This window comes from Coturnix japonica, unplaced genomic scaffold, assembly GCF_001577835.2.
Source record: "Coturnix japonica isolate 7356 unplaced genomic scaffold, Coturnix japonica 2.1 chrUnrandom529, whole genome shotgun sequence".
NCBI lineage: Eukaryota > Metazoa > Chordata > Aves > Galliformes > Phasianidae > Coturnix > Coturnix japonica.
This window is the reverse complement of record NW_015439913.1, coordinates 64,381-80,388: the sequence shown is the minus strand read 5'-3', so window position 1 is coordinate 80,388 and position 16,008 is coordinate 64,381. Positions and strand designations below refer to the sequence as shown.

The window sequence follows — 16,008 nt, the reverse complement described above, 5'->3', positions numbered from 1 at the left end:
CTAGGAGTGCAGGGTTATAAGATGGGGAGCTTCTAGTCTGGGTGTTTTTTTTTCAAAATGCTGGGATGACAATACACAGATAATGATTTTGAGAAGTAATGAAGCGCATGAGTGGAAGCCAAAATTATGTTTTCACAATTGAATAATGAGGCAGGGTTCTCGCTGTTTCTGTTAAATAGATCTAGCTTTATTAGAAATAGAATGTGTGAAGGGTTTAAAGGCAGTAGGATGATCGAGGTACATTTAACATCATTATTGTTTCCTATAATGCAATATCTTTAGAATTTTAAGTGTGAGATGGGTCGCAGTTAGATAGGAAATACAGGGGGATAGTTTTGGTTCTCTTTCTCCTTCGTGGGGGGCTCATCCCCCCCGATTAACTAAACGGAAAGGGTGTGGTTATTAGGAGGGCGTGTGTCAGATATTGTCCTTGACTACATCTTTTAATAGCTAAGAATTACTATATAGAATTGGTAAAGACTGTTGTGTTTTCGGGCCTGCAACTCTGCAGTCCTTGAAAGCACGCTCACTTAATCTATCTAATTAGAGAAGTGTGTGTGTTGCTCATTGCGGAAGTGCCGACACAATGGAGAAATCAGGAATGGAACGCTGGGGTTGGGAGGAGTTATAATTTTCCATAATTGCTGCTCGGTTTCCGTTGTTGGTGGCGCTGGCTTCATAATACACTACTGCAGGATGGGGCGTTGGTGGCGTGTATGAATCTTTGAGGGGTTGGGGGGAAAAATAAAGAGGGTTTGGGGGGCAAACTCTTCCACTATGTTGCGGGCGTTCTCTGGGTGGAAATTAAAATGGGGGTTGGCGGCTTGGCCGCCCTTCCGGCGAAATACAACTGGCCGTTGCGATTTTGGCGGGGGCATACGCTTCGCAATACAGGTGGGTTGGGGGGCAAATAAGGGGGTTGGGGGGCAATACAGGGGTTGGGGTGGTCACAGATTTGATGGGGGTTGGGGGGCAATACACAGGGGGTTGGGGGGACAAGTATGAAGGGGTTGGCGGGGCAATAGAGGGGGTTGGGGGGGCAATACAGGGGGTTGGGGGGGCAATAACAGGCGTTGGGGGGGCAATACAGGGGGGTTGGGGGGCAATACAAGGTTGGGGGGCAATACAGGGGGTTGGGGGGCAGATGAAGGAGGTTGGGCAATAAACAGGTTGGGGCAAGTACAGAGAAGAGTTGGGGGGCAAATAGCAGGAGGTTGGGGGGCAATACAGAGGAGGTTTGGGGGGGCCAATACAGGGGGTTGGGGGCAGTGAAAGGGGTTGGGGGGCAATACAGGGGTGGGGGGCAATACAGGGAGGTTGGGGGCAGATGAGGGGGGTTGGGGGCGCACAGGGGGCACTGGGGGCAGCCAGGGGGGCTGAGGGCTTGGGGGACCAGGGGAGTTGGGGGCAGGAGGATGGGGTGGGGTTGGGGGTCTTGGGGACCGAACGGGGGTTGGTGGCACTGGGGGACTGTGGGAATGGGGTGTTTAGGGACACTGGGTACATGGGATGGGGTGGCTCTGGGGGCACTGGGGACACCTTGGGTATGGGGTGTCCATGGGGTCATTGGGGGCAACATGGGGATGGGGTGTCTATGGGGTCATTGGGGACACTATGGGGATGATGGGGTGTCTATGGGTCATTGGGGGCAACATGGGGATAGGGTGTCTATGGGGTCATTGGGGACACCATGGGAATGATGGGGTGTCCATGGGGTCATTGGGGACACTATGGGGATGATGGGGTGTCTATGGGGTCATTGGGGACACTCCGGTGCCCCTGGTGTGGGGCAGTGGGGGGGTCACAGTGTCTTGAGGGGACACAGTTCCTTCATTGGGGATATGGGGTCCTATGGGGACAGTAGGGGACATGGGGTCCTTGGGGACAATGGTGCCCTATGGGACAGTGGGGTCATGTGCCCTATGGGGACACAGAGAATGTGATGCCCTATGGGGACAATGGGGTCACGGTGCCCTATGGGGACAGTGGGGTCATGGTGCCCCTAGGGGACAGTGGGGATGTGGTGCCCTATGGGGACAATGGGGACGTGGTGCCCTATGGGGACAATGGGGTCATGGTGCCCTGGGGACAGTAGGGACGTGGTGCCCTATGGGGACAGTGGGTCATGGTGCCCTATGGGGAACAATGGGGACGTGGTGCCCTATGGGGACAATGGGGTCATGGTGCCCTATGGGGACAGTAGGGACGTGGTGCCCTATGGGGACAGTGGGGTCATGGTGCCCTATGGGGACAATGGGGACGTGGTGCCCTATGGGGACAGTGGGGTCATGGTGTCGGGGCTGCTGGGGTCCTGATGGGGGTCCTGACCCCATTGTGGGACAAAGGGGACATCAGGGCTCGGCCACCGGGCCCGCTTCCAATGGGTTCCCAATGGGTTCTTAATGGGTTCCCAATGGGTTCCCAATGGGTTCTTAATGGGCTCCCTATGGGTTCCAAATAGGTTCTTAATGGGTTCTTAATAGGTTCTTAATGGGTTCCCAATGGGTTCCCACTGGGTTCTTAATGGGTTCTTAATGGGTTCCCAATGAGTTTCCCAGTAGGTTCTTAATGGGTTCCCAATGGGTTTCTTAATGGGCTCCCTATGGTTCCAATAGGGTTCTTAAGGGTTCCCAATGGGCTTTCTTAATGGGTTCCCAATGGTTCCCAATGGGTTCTTAATGGGTTCCCAATGGGTTCCCAATGGGTTCTTAATGGTTCCCATGGTTCCCAATGGGTTCTTAATGGGTTCCCTATGGGTTCAAATAGGTTCTTAATGGGTTCCCAATGGGTTCCCAAATAGGTTATAATGTTAATGGTTCCCAATGGGTTCCAATGGGTTCTATTATGGGTTCCATGGGTCTTAATGGGTTCTTAATGGGTTCCCAATGGGTTCCAAACAGGTTCTTAATGGGTTCCCAATGGGTTCCAAATAGGTTCTTAATGGGTTCCAAACAGGTTCTTAATGGGTTCCCAATGGGTTCCAAATAGGTTCTTAATGGGTTCCCAATGGGTTTTCCAATGGGTTCTTAATGGGTTTCTTAATGGGTTCCCAATGGGTTCTTAATGGTCAATGTTCCAAACAGGTTTCTTAATGGGTTCTTAATGGGTTCCCAATGGGTTCTTAATGGGTTCTTAATGGGTTCCCAATGGGTTCCAAACAGGTTCTCAATGGGTTCTCAATGGGTTCCCAATGGGTTCCAAATAGGCTCTTAATGGGTTCTCAATGGGTTCCAAATAGGTTCTTAATGAGTTCCTAATGTGTTCTCAATGGGTTCCCAATGGTTCCCCAATGGGTTCTCAATGGGTTCCCAATAGGTTCCCCACTGGGTTCTCAATGGTTTCCAAATGGATTCTCAATGGGTTCCCAATGGTTCCCCAATGGGTTCCCCAATAGGTTCCCCAATGGATTCTCAATGGTTCCCCAATGGATTCTCAATGGTTTCAAATGGGTTCCCAATGGGTTCCCAATGGTTCCCCAATGGGTTCTCAATGGGTTCCAAAATGGGTTCTTAATGAGTTCCCAATGTGTTCTCAATGGGTTCCCAATGGTTCCCCAATGGGTTCTCAAGTGGTTCCCAATGGATTCTCCAATGGGTTCCCCAATGGATTCTCAATGGGTTCCCAATGGTTCCCCAATGGGTTCTCAATGGGTTCCCCAATGGATTCTCAATGGGTTCCCAATGGTTCCCCAATGGGTTCTCAAGGTCCCCATGGATTCTCAATGGTTCCCCATGGGTTCCCAATGGTTCTTAACGATTCCCAATGGGTTCTCAATGGGTTCCCAATGTGTTCTCAATGGGTTCCCGATAGGTTCCCCAATGGATTCTCAATGGGTTCCAAATGGGTTCTTAATGGGTTCCAAATAGGCTCCCAATAGGTTCCCAATGTGTTCTCAATGGGTTCCAATGGGCCTCCATGATGCTCACTATGGACACCCATAGCCCTCCTAGTGCTCACTATGGCCAGTCAGAGCCCCATCCCACCCCCTAATTTGGGGTGGGGTCCCGTGTTGTCTCACCATGAACAGGTCGAACTCCTCCTCGTGCCGCGCAATCATCTGATTGACTGTCTCATCGTCGGGCAGGGTTACCTCGTCCTCATCCTGCAGAGCCAAGAGAGCAGCATTGAGTGGCTGTGGGGCTGGGGGGGGCGTCTGGGGGGCAGGGGGGGGCAGGTTGGGGTTTAAAGAGGGTTTAAAGAGGGTTTAAAGAGGGTTAAAGAGGGTTTAAAGAGAGGGGGGGTTGGTTGAAAGGTGTGGGGGGGTATGAGCCGACACGGCGACACCCGACGGCGGCGATACGGCACTGAGGCGCTCCTATGGGGGCTCCAAATTAAATGGGGGGGGGGGGGCTGGGGTTGTAAAGGGATGGGTTAAAAGGTGGTGGGGATGGGTGTGGGGGTATGGGGCTGAGAGATGGGGGTGTGGGGCTGGGGGGTCGCGGGCGCGGGCGGCGCTGAGCGGAGCGCGGCGGCGATGGCGGAGGAGCGAAGGGGCGCGGAGGGTTGAGCGACCCCCCCTCACCTTGAGAGGTGGATCGTCCGGCTCGGCCGTCAGGCAAAGGGTGGAGGCAGCGCCACCAACGCTGCCCGCGCCGCCGGATCGGCTCTGTGGACAAACACACGCAACTTCAGTTCTCTCCGTGTTCGCCGCCGGCCGCAGCTCGAGCGCAGCGCCGCCCCGCTCCGCTCATCGACCCCCCCGTGGTTGGTGGTGGTGGTAAAAGGGGAAGGATGGAGGGGGGGGGATGCAGCGCCGCATCGCCGCCTGCGCGACGCAGCAATATAGCAATGCAGCAACGCAGAACTGCAGCCATGCGGCGACACGCAGAGCACTGACAGCAACAAAACGCAGCGCCAAAATGCATCGCTGTGCCAAAATGCAGAGCCAAAATGCATTGCTGCACCAAAACACAGTGCCGAAATGCATCGCTGTGCCAAAATGCATCACTGAGCCAAAACACAGCGCCAAAATGCATCGCTGCACCAAAACACAGCACTAAAATGCATTGCTGCACCAAAACGCAGCGCCAAGATGCATTGCTGCACCAAAACACAGCACGAAAATGCATCACTGCACCAAAACACAGCACCAAAATGCATCGCTGCACCAAAACACAGCACCAAAATGCATCGCTGAGCCGAAACACAGCGCCAAAATGCGTCGCTGCACCAAAACACAGCACCAAAATGCATTGCTGCACCAAAACACAGCACCAAAATGCATTGCTGCACCAAAACACAGCACCAAAGTGCATTGCTGCACAAAAACACAGCAACAGAATGCATTGCTGTACCAAAATGCATTGCTGAGCCAAAACGCAGCACCAGAATGCATCGCTGCACCAAAACACAGCACCAAAATGCATTGCTGCACCAAAATGCATCGCTGCACCAAAACACAGCACCAAAATGCAGGGCCAAAATGCATTGCTGAGCCAAAACACAGCGCCAAAATGCATCGCTGCACCAAAACGCAGCACTAAAATGCATTGCTGCACCGAAACACAGAACCAAAATGCACTGCTGCACCAAAATGCATCACTGAGCCAAAATGCATTGCTGAGCCAAAACACAGCGCCAAAATGCATCGCTGCACCAAAATGCATCGCTGCACCAAAACACTGCACCAAAATGCATCGCTGCACCAAAGCACAGCACACAACTGCAGCTCCAAACCACAGCGCTGCAGCAAAATGCACCGCTGCTGCACCAAACCACAGCACTGCACCGCAGCGCCAAAATGCATCGCTGCACTACAGCACCAAACTGCTGGACCAAACCACATCACAGCACCAAAATGCATCGCTGCACCAAAGCACAGCACTGCGTTGCAGCGCCAAACCACAACACAGCACCAAAATGCATCGCTGCACCCCAGCACCAAACCAGAGTGCTGCACCAAAATGCATTGCTGCAGCAAAGTACAGCACCAAAATGCATCACTGCACTGCAGCGCCAAACCACTGCACCAAACAAGAGCACAGCACCAAAATGCATCGCTGCACCAAACTGCATTGCTGCACTGCAGCACTCAACCACAGCACCAAGCTGCATTGCCACACTGCATCACTACAGAACCGCATTGCCGCATTACAGCAGCAGCGCATCTTTGCAGCATCACATCACCACATCGCTGCACTGCTACATTGCCACAGCACCATATCGCCGCATGGCCACGCTGCATGGCCGCATCAATGCATGGCTGCAGCGCAGCAGCACCATATCACCGCATGGCTGCACTGCAGCACCACAGCATTGCACTGCCACGTCACAGCAACACCACATCGCTGCATGGCCATATTAACGCATGGCCGCATCGCCGCATGGCCGCACCGCAGCACCATATCACTGCATGGCTACACTGCATGGCTACACTGCATGGCTGCACCACAGCACCATATCGCTGCATGGCTGCATGGCTGCACCACAGCATTATATCACCGCATGGCTACACTGCATGGCTGCATGGCCGCATTGCCACAGCACCGTATTGCTGCATGGTCGCATCACATTGCCGCATGGCTACAACACCGTATTGCTGCATGGCTGCATGGCCACAGCACCGTATCGCCGCATGGCTGCACTGCATGGCTGCATGGCTACAGCACCGTATTGCTGCATGGTCGCATCACATCGCTGCATGGCTACACTGCATGGCTGCATGGCTACACCGTACTGCTGCATGGTTGCATCGCATGCCGCATGGCTGCAGCACCATATCGCCGCACGGCTGCACTGCATGGCTACAACACCTTATCACTGCATGGTCGCATCGCATTGCCGCATGGCTGCACTGCATGGTTGCATGGCCACAGCACCGTATCGCTGCATGGCTACACTGCATGGCTGCATGGCTGCATGGCTACAGCACCGTATCGCCGCATGGCTACACTGCATGGCTGCATGGCTGCATGGCCACAGCACCGTATCGCCGCATGGCCGCATGGCCACATCGCATGGTTGCATGGCTACAGCACCGTATCGCCACATGACTACACTGCATGGCTGCATGGCTGCATGGCTGCATGGCTACAGCACTGTATCGCCGCATGGTCGCATGGTTGCATCGCATGGTCGCATGGCTACAGCACCGTATCGCCGCATGGTCACATCGCATGGTTGCATGGCAGCAGCGCCGTGTCGCTGCATGACTACACTGCATGGCTGCATGGCTGCATGGCCACAGCACCGTATCGCCGCATGGCCGCATGGTCACATCGCATGGTCGCATGGCTACAGCACCGTATCGCCGCATGGTCGCATGGCAGCAGCACCGCGTGGTTGCATGTGAGCTGCGCCGTACCTCGTCCTGCTCCTCGTGCTCCAGGATGGCCTGCAGGAAGGCGCGTCGCTCGTGGCTGGAGGATTTCTGGTCGAACATCCCGGCCTGAATCACCTTCTGGTCCACGTTCAGTTTGTATTTGGCGGCTGCCAGGATCTTCTCCTCCACGCTGTTGACGGTGCAGAGGCGCAGGACGCGAACCTCGTTCTGCTGCCCGATGCGGTGAGCGCGGTCCTGGGCCTGCAGGTCCTGCATTGCGGGATGGGGGGAGCAGCAATCAGCATTGGGGGGGATGGAGGGGTTTGGGGGGTCCTGAAAGCCCACCCCCCCCCTCCACTCTTCAGCCCTGGGGTCCTGGTTGATATAGGAGGTGTTGGATCGCTATCGGGGTGCCTGGTGTCGGTGCTGCCAATCCAAAGTGGGGGGGGGGTTGGGAGGGGTTTGGGGGGTCCTGAAACCCACCCCCCCTCCACACCTTCACCCTGGGTCCCTGGTGGGATGCAGGGCCTGCCACCATCCAAAGGGAGGGGCTGGGGGGTCATGAGAGCCCTCCCCCCCACCTTCACCCTGGGGTCCTGATGGGATGCGGGGCTGCTGCATCCAAAGTGGGGGTTGGGGGGGGTCCTGAAAGCCCTCACCCCACCTTCAACCCTGGGGGTCCCGGTGGGATTGTGGGCTGCTGCCATCCAAAGTGGGGGGCTGGGGGGGTCCTGAGAGCCTCTCACCCCCCACTTTCACCTGGAGTCCCTGGTGGGATGCAGGGCTGCTCCATCCAAAGTGGGGAGGCTGGGGGGGGTCCTGAAAGCCACCCCTCCACACCTTCACCCTGGGGGTCCTGGTGGGATATAGGGGACTGCTGCCATTCAATGTGGGGGGGTTGGGGGGGGGTCTGAAAGCCACACCGCCCTCCACACCTTCACCCTGGGGTCCTGGTGGATGTAGGAGCTGCTGCATCCAAAGGGGGGTGAAGAGCTGAAGGGGGAGGTCCAGGACCCCATTGTGGGCTCATCATGGGTAATGAGCTCATTAAGAGCTGCAACAAGGGGCTCTGGGCTCTCCTCCATCATGAGCTGTAGAGTCCAGGCTTCCTTACAGCCTCCCCCAATGGAACTGGACCAGAACTGGGGTCCAGGACCCCCAGTGTGGGGTCATTAGGGGCAATGAGCTCATTAAGAGATCAAGGATCAGGCTCCAGGACGCCCATTGTGGGCTCATTAAGTGTAACGAGCTCATTAAGAGCCCTGTGTGGGCTCTCCCCTCCAATGGAAGCAGGGCCAGGGGGTGACCCTGGATATAGAGCCCCATATTGACCATGCAGCCTCATAACCCCAATACTGGCCATACAGCCTCATTTAAACCCCAATCTGACCATAACAGCCTCATTAACGCCCATACAGCCTCAGTTAAACCCAAGTATGACCATACCGCGCTCTCTTAACCCCAAATACTGACCATACAGCTCTTACCACCCAATACTGACCATACAGCCCTCATTAAACGCCTCAACCATACTGACTACCTCATTAACCCAAACTGACCAACTACAGCCTCATTAACCCAATACTGAGCCACAGCTCTAACCCCATACATGCCTGCATTAACCCCAAACTTTAACCATATGCCCAGTACGCTCTCATTGACCCCAATATTGACATACAGCCTCATAACCCCATACAGCGCCTCATTAACCCTAGACCTCCTCATTGACACCACTACTGACTTCTACAGCCTCAATTACCCCATTCACAGCCGAATTAACCGCATACTGACCGCAACAGCCTCATTAACCCAACAGCCGTTCATTAACCCCAATACTGACCATACAGCCTCATTAACCCAATACTGACCATACAGCCTCATAACCCCAATACTGACCATACAGCCTCATTCAACGCCCAATACTGACCGACAGCCTCAATTAACCCCATAACAGCTTCATACCCCAATACTGACCATACAGCCTCATTACAGACCCCATAAGCCTCATTAAAAACCCCAATACGACCAGCAGAGCCTTCATTAACCCATACAGCCTCATTAACCCAATTCTGACGCATACAGCCTCGATTAACCCCATACAGCCTTCATTAACCAAACTGCCCCAACAGCCTCATTGCTTGGTTACCCCAACAGCTCATTAACCCACAATACAGCCCATTAACCCAATACGACCATTACAGCCTCATTAACCCCAATACTGACCAACCCCTAGCATTAACCCAATACTGAATAAGCCTCATTAACCCATACAGCCTCATTAACTCCAATCTGCTCATGACCTCCTCATTAACCCATACTGGACTATACAGCCTCATTAACGCCAATTTACTGACATGTCAGCTCATTACCCCAAATGAACCATACAGCCGTCATTAACCCCATACAGCCTCATTAACCCAATACTGACATTACCAGCCTATTACCCATACCCTCATTAACCCCAATAGTGACCAGACATGCCTCATTAAACCCAATACTGACCATACAGCCCCTCATTAACCAATACGACCATCAGCCATTAACCCCAAATCGACCAGACAGCCTCTTTCACCCACATACGGACATCACCTCCTCATTCGACACTCCAATACTGACCAATACAGCCATAACCCCATTTCGGCACCGAGACAGCCTCATTAACCCATTACATGCCTTCATTAACCCAATACTGACCAAGACAGCCTCATAACCCCAATATTGAGCCATACCGCTCTATAACCCCATAACTGAACATAACAGCCTCAGTTAACCCAATACTGAAACCATACAGCCTCATTTAGACCCCATACTACTGACCATACATCCTCAATTACAGTCGAAGGAATAGTTAATTAAAAAATGATAAAATTAAGGAAATAAAAATGAAAAATGAAAAAAAGAAATAAAAAAAAGAAGAATAAACCCCAATACTGCACCAATACAGCCTCAGTAAATGATAAAATTAAAACCCCATACAGCCTCATTAACCAATACTGACCGATACATCACTCATTACCAATAATGCCCTAAGCCCTCATTACCCCATAGCGGCCTCATAATCCAATACCTGACCATACAGCCATCAATAAACCCCATACAGGCCTCATTAGCACCCAATACCTGCCATACAGCCTCACTTAACCGCCCAACGCCTCAAATTAATCCAGATACTGACATACAGCCTCATTAACCCCATACAGCCTCATTAACCCCAATACTGACCATACAGCCTCATTAACCCCAATACTGACCATACAGCCTCATTAACCCCATACAGCCTCATTAACCCAATACTGACCATACAGCCTCATTAACCCCAATACGACATCTCCTCACTAACGCCCAATAGCTGACCAACTACAGGACCGCATTAAACCCCAATACTGACCATACATCCCAATTACCACCAAACGATATACAGCCCATATAACCCCCATACAGCTCATAACCCATATCAGCCTCATTAACCGCTAATACGACCAATACCAGCTCATAACCCAATACTACATCACAGCCTCATTAACCCCATAACAGCCGCATTGACCGCAATACTGACCATACAGCCTCATTAACCCAACAGCGCTCATTACACCAATGCTGACCATAAGCCCCATTACCCCAACAGCCCAGTGACCCAACACTGACCATACAGCCTCAATTAACCGCCATACAGCTCATTAACCCATATCGACCAGACAGCACCTCATTAACCCCAATACTGACCATACAGCCTCATTAACCCCATACAGCCTCATTAACCCCAATACTGACCATACAGCCTCATTAACCCCATACAGCCTCATTAACCCCATACCTCCTCATTGACCCCAATGGGCTCGTTGTATGTATGTACCTGGTGCGGGTTCCAGTCGCTGTCGAAGATGATGACGGTGTCGGCCGACTGCAGGTTGAGGCCCAGCCCCCCGGCCCTGGTGCTGAGCAGGAAGATGAAATACTCGGAGCCCGGCTCGTTAAATGTCTTTAATAACATCCCTCGATCCTCCGCCTTCGTGGTCCCTGCAATGGACAGATGCAGTTCCATGAGCTGCCGGCAGGGGGCGCTGCTGTAAATGGGATGGGATGGGAAGTGGGGGGGGGAGAGGAGAGGGGTGGGAGGAGGAGGAGGGTCCTGGAAGGTCAGAGAGTCATGGGATCAAATGGTCCTGGAAGGTAAGAAAGTAATGGGATGGTTGGGTCTGAAGGGTCCTGGAAGGTCAGAAAGCCATTGGATGGCTGGGTCTGAAGGGTCCTGGAAGGTATGGAAGCCATTGGATGGTTGGGTTCCAAGGGTCCTGGAAGGTAAGGAAGCCATGGGATCAAATGGTCCTGGAAGGTCAGAAAGTCATGGGATCAAATGGTCCTGGAAGGTAAGAAAGTAATGGGATGGTTGGGTCTGAAGGGTCCTGGAAGGTCAGAAAGCCATGGGGTGGGTGGGTCTGAAGGGTCCTGGAAGGTAAAGAAGCCATTAGATGGTTGGGTTTAAAGGGTCCTGGAAGGTCAGAAAGCCATGGGATCAAATGGTCCTGGAAGGTCAGAAAGCCATGGGATCAAATGGTCCTGGAAGGTAAGAAAGTAATGGGATGGTTGGGTTCCAAGGGTCCTAGAAGGTAAGGAAGTCTTGGGATGGTGGGGTTGGGTTTGAAGGGTCCTGGAAGGTCAGAAAGCCATGGGATCAAATGGTCCTGAAAAGTAAGAAAGTAATGGGATGGTTGGGTTCCAAGGGTCCTGGAAGGTAAAGAAGTCATGGGATGGTTGGGTTCAAAACATCCTAAAAGGCAGAAAAGCCATTGGATGGTTGGGTCTGAAGGGTCCTGGAAGGTAAGAAAGTCATGGGATGGTTGGGTTTGAAGGGTCCTGGAAGGTCAGAAAGCCACGGGATGGCCAGGTTAAAATGGTCCTGGAACGTAAGAAAGCCATGATATGGTTGGGTCTGAAGGGTCCTGGAAGGTAAGGAAGCCATGGGATCAAATGGTCCTGGAAGGTAAGGAAGTCATGGGATAGTTGGGTTCCAAGGGTTCTGGAAGGTCAGAAAGTCATGGGATGGCTGGGTCTGAAGGGTCCTGGAAGGTAAAGAAGCCATGGGATGGTTGGGTCTGAAGGGTCCTGGAAGGTCAGAAAGCCATGGGATCAAATGGTCCTGAAAAGTAAGAAAGTAATGGGATGGTTGGGTTCCAAGGGTCCTGGAAGGTCAGAAAGCCACAGGATGGCCAGGTTAAAATGGTCCTGGAAGGTAAGAAAGCCATGAGATGCTTGGGTTGGGTTAGAAAGGTCCTGGAAGATCATAGAACCAGGGAATGATTGGGTTGTACTGGAAAGGTCCTTGAAGATCACAGAACCAGGGAATGATTGGTTTGCATTGGAAATAACCACAAAGCCATGGACTTGTTGGGTTGGGATGGGATGGAAAGGTCCTGGAAGATCACATAATGCCCCCCTGCATTAACCCCCTGCATTAACCCCCCCTGCATTAACCCCTGCATACCCCCTGCAGTTAACCCCCCTGCATTAACCCCCCTGCATTAACCCCCTGCATAACCCCCCCTGCCATTTTAACTCCCCCTAGCATTTAATCCCTGCATACCCCCCTCATTAACCTCCCCCTGCATTAACCCCCTGCATATAACCCCCCGCATTAAACCCCATGGCTTTAACCCCGCCATAAGCCCCTGCATTACCCTCCTGCATTAACCCCCATTTGTCCCCCTTGTATTAATACCCCCGTCATTAACCCCCTGTATTAAACCCCCTATGCATCTTCCCAGTTGGCCGCTTCCTGGCATTAAACCCCTTGCATTAGCTCCCTCCTGCAATTACCCGCCCTGCTGATTAAACCCCCCTGCTTTAACCCCCTGCATTAATTCCCCCTGCTATTTATTTACTCCCCCTCTTGCTTCTCATTTTTCATTTTTATTTCTATCTCCTGTGGTCCGCCCCATTGTTCTTTCATTTCTATCTTCTCCTCTTCCTCTTTTCTATATTTTCTTTTCCTTTCGTTTCAATTTAACCCCCTGCATTAACCCCCTGCACTCCTCCCTGCATTAACCCCCTGCATTAACCCCCCCTGCATTAACTCCCTGCCATTTAACCCCCTTGCATTATCCCCCTTGCTATTACCCCCCTGCATTAACCACCCTTGCATTAATGCCGCCTCCCTGCATTACCCATGCATTAACCTCTCTCATTACTTCCATTCCTCTTCATTGCCATTCACTCCCCCTGGCATTAAACCCCATTGCCATTACGCCTCATTGGCCCCCTTGCATTAACCCCCCGCATTTACCCCTCCTGTCATTAACCCCCATGTCATTACTTCCCATTGCCCCGCCATGGCATTACTTTCCCATTACTCCTCTGCATTAACCCCCCTGCATTAACCCCCCATGCATTACTCCCATTACCCCCATGCATTAACCCCCCGCATTATCGCACCGTCCAGCCGCAGGTACTTGAAGCCGCGATATGCGAAATAATCCTCCATGATGGTCATGAGCGACGTCATCTGGCAGAACAGCAGCACCTTGTGGTTGGTGGCGCGGAGCTTCGGCAGGATCCGGTCCAGCAGCTCAAACTTCCCCGACGCGCGGTACAGGTCCAGGCTGGGGTAGAGGAGGGGTAGGAATAGGGTTAGGACAGGGGTATAGGGTTATAGGGTTAGGGTTAGGATAGGGTTATAGGGTTATAGGATTATAGGGTTAGGGTTAGGGTTATAGGGTTAGGGTTAGGGTTAGGGTTATAGGGTTAGGGTTAAGGTAAGGGTAGAGGAGGGTTAGGATAGGGTTATAGGGTTAGGGTAGGGTTAGGGGTAGAATAGGGTTAGGGTTAAGGTAGGGGTAGAGGAGGGTCAGGATAGGGTTAGGGTTAAGGTAGGGTTAGAGTAGGGTTAGGATAGGGTTAGAGTAGGGTTAGGATAGGGTTATAGGGTTAGGGTTAGGATAGGGTTAGGATTAGGGTTAGGATTAGGATTAGGGTTAAGGTAGGGGTAGAGTGGGGTTAGGATAGGGTTATAGGATTAGGATTAGGGTTAGGATAGAGTTAGGGTTAGGGTTAGGATTAGGGTTAAGGTAGGGGTAGAGTAGGGTTAGGATAGGGTTAGGATAGGGTTATAGGGTTAGGGATAGGGTAGGGTTATAGGGTTAGGGATAGGATAGGGTTATAGGGTTAGGGTTAAGGTAGGGTAGGGTTACGATAGGGTTATAGGGTTAGGGTTATGGAAGGGTAGGGTTAGGATTAGGGTTAATGTAGGGGTAGAGTGGGGTTAGGGTAGGGTTAGGGTTAGGATTAGAGTTAAGGCAGGGGTAGAGTAGGGTCAGGATAGGGTTAGGGTTAGGGTATGCTTAGGGTTAGGGTAGGGTTAGGATAGGGTTAGGGGTAGAATAGGGTTAGGGTTAAGGTAGGGGTAGAGGAGGGTCAGGATAGGGTTATAGAGTTAGGGTTAGGGTTAGGATAGGGTTTTATAGGGTTAGGGTTAGGGTTAGGATAGGGTTATAGGGTTAGGGTTAGGGTAGGGGTAGAGGAGGGTCAGGATAGGGTTATAGGGTTAGGGTTAGGATAGAGTTAGGGTTAGGGTTAGGATTAGGGTTAAGGTAGGGGTAGAGTAGGGTTAGGGTTAGGGTAGGGTTAGGATAGGGTTAGGGTTAGGGTTAGGGTAGGAGTAGGGTTAGGATAGGGTCAGGGTTAAGATTAGGGTTAGAGTTAAGGTAAGGTTAGGGTAGGGTATGGTTAGGGTTAGGGGAGGGTTAGAGGTAGGATAGGGTTAGGGTTATAGACAGGAGTAGGGTCAGAGTTAGATGAGGGCTACAGTAGGGTTATGGTTAGGGTTAGGGTTAGGGTTAGGGTTAAGGTAACTCACCCCTGCACGATGCCGCCTGTGAAGCCCAGGTGCTCTGAAAATGATTCCTGCAATGGCAGCAAATAGGGAGGGGGGGTCGGGGAGCAGCAATGGGACACATGGGGACACAGGGGGACACAGGGGGACAGCGCCATGGGGACACAGTGACATGGGATGGTGGCATAGAGACATAGGGACACGTGGGGACACACAGGGACATGGGAACATGGGGACAGTGACACAGGGACTATGGGGCCATGGAGACTATGGGGACATGGGCTGATCCGTGTCCCTTTGTTGGCGCCGCTGACCTCGATGTGCTGGAACATGTAGGGGTGGTTGCAGATCTTGCGCAGCTGCATGATGGTGTTCATCAGCGTCTTGGTGCCGCCTTTACCCTACGGGGGGGGCACAATTAGGGGCACAATTAGGGGCACAATTAGGGGCGCACTGACGAACCCGGCCTCGTTAGGAGCCTCCATGGGTTAATGAGCTCAGAGGGTCATTAAGGAGTTGGTTTCCCCATTGGGCCCTGCAGTGCCCCATAGCACGGGGATGGTGTGGCCCTATGGAACCCAGCCCCACGGCCCTAAGAACCCCCCCATTGCCCTATGGAACCATGGAACACCCCATCATGGCCCTATGGAACAACCCCCACCCATTGCCCTATGGAACCCAGCCCCACTGCCCTATGGAATCCCCCCTTCATGGCCCTATGGAACCCAGCCCCACTGCCCTATGGAACCCCCACTCATGGCCCCACGGAACCCAGTCCCATGGCCCTACAGAATCCACCCCTATGTCCCTACAGGATCTCCCCCCTTCAGCCTTATTGAATCCCATCCCCCTATCCCTATGGAATCCCCCCCTCTATCCCTATGGAATCCCCCCCCTCTATCCCTATGGAATCCCCCCCCTC

General features: G+C 52.8%; 1 protein-coding gene across 1 annotated transcript in view; it reads right to left on the bottom strand.

Moving 5' to 3' along the window:
- Nucleotides 1–3,931: 3,931 nt before the first annotated feature.
- LOC107307277 (transcription activator BRG1) overlaps nucleotides 3,932–16,008 on the bottom strand; it is a 48,715-nt gene continuing 36,638 nt past the window's right edge. The window contains exons 14-20 of the mRNA XM_032441746.1: nucleotides 15,401–15,487; nucleotides 15,111–15,157; nucleotides 13,691–13,857; nucleotides 11,115–11,278; nucleotides 7,304–7,531; nucleotides 4,523–4,606; nucleotides 3,932–4,102 (exon numbers count right to left, since the gene is read on the bottom strand). Of these exons, the coding sequence (XP_032297637.1) occupies nucleotides 3,947–4,102; nucleotides 4,523–4,606; nucleotides 7,304–7,531; nucleotides 11,115–11,278; nucleotides 13,691–13,857; nucleotides 15,111–15,157; nucleotides 15,401–15,487 (933 nt within the window). The 3' untranslated portion in view covers nucleotides 3,932–3,946. The remainder of the gene's footprint in view (nucleotides 4,103–4,522; nucleotides 4,607–7,303; nucleotides 7,532–11,114; nucleotides 11,279–13,690; nucleotides 13,858–15,110; nucleotides 15,158–15,400; nucleotides 15,488–16,008) is intronic.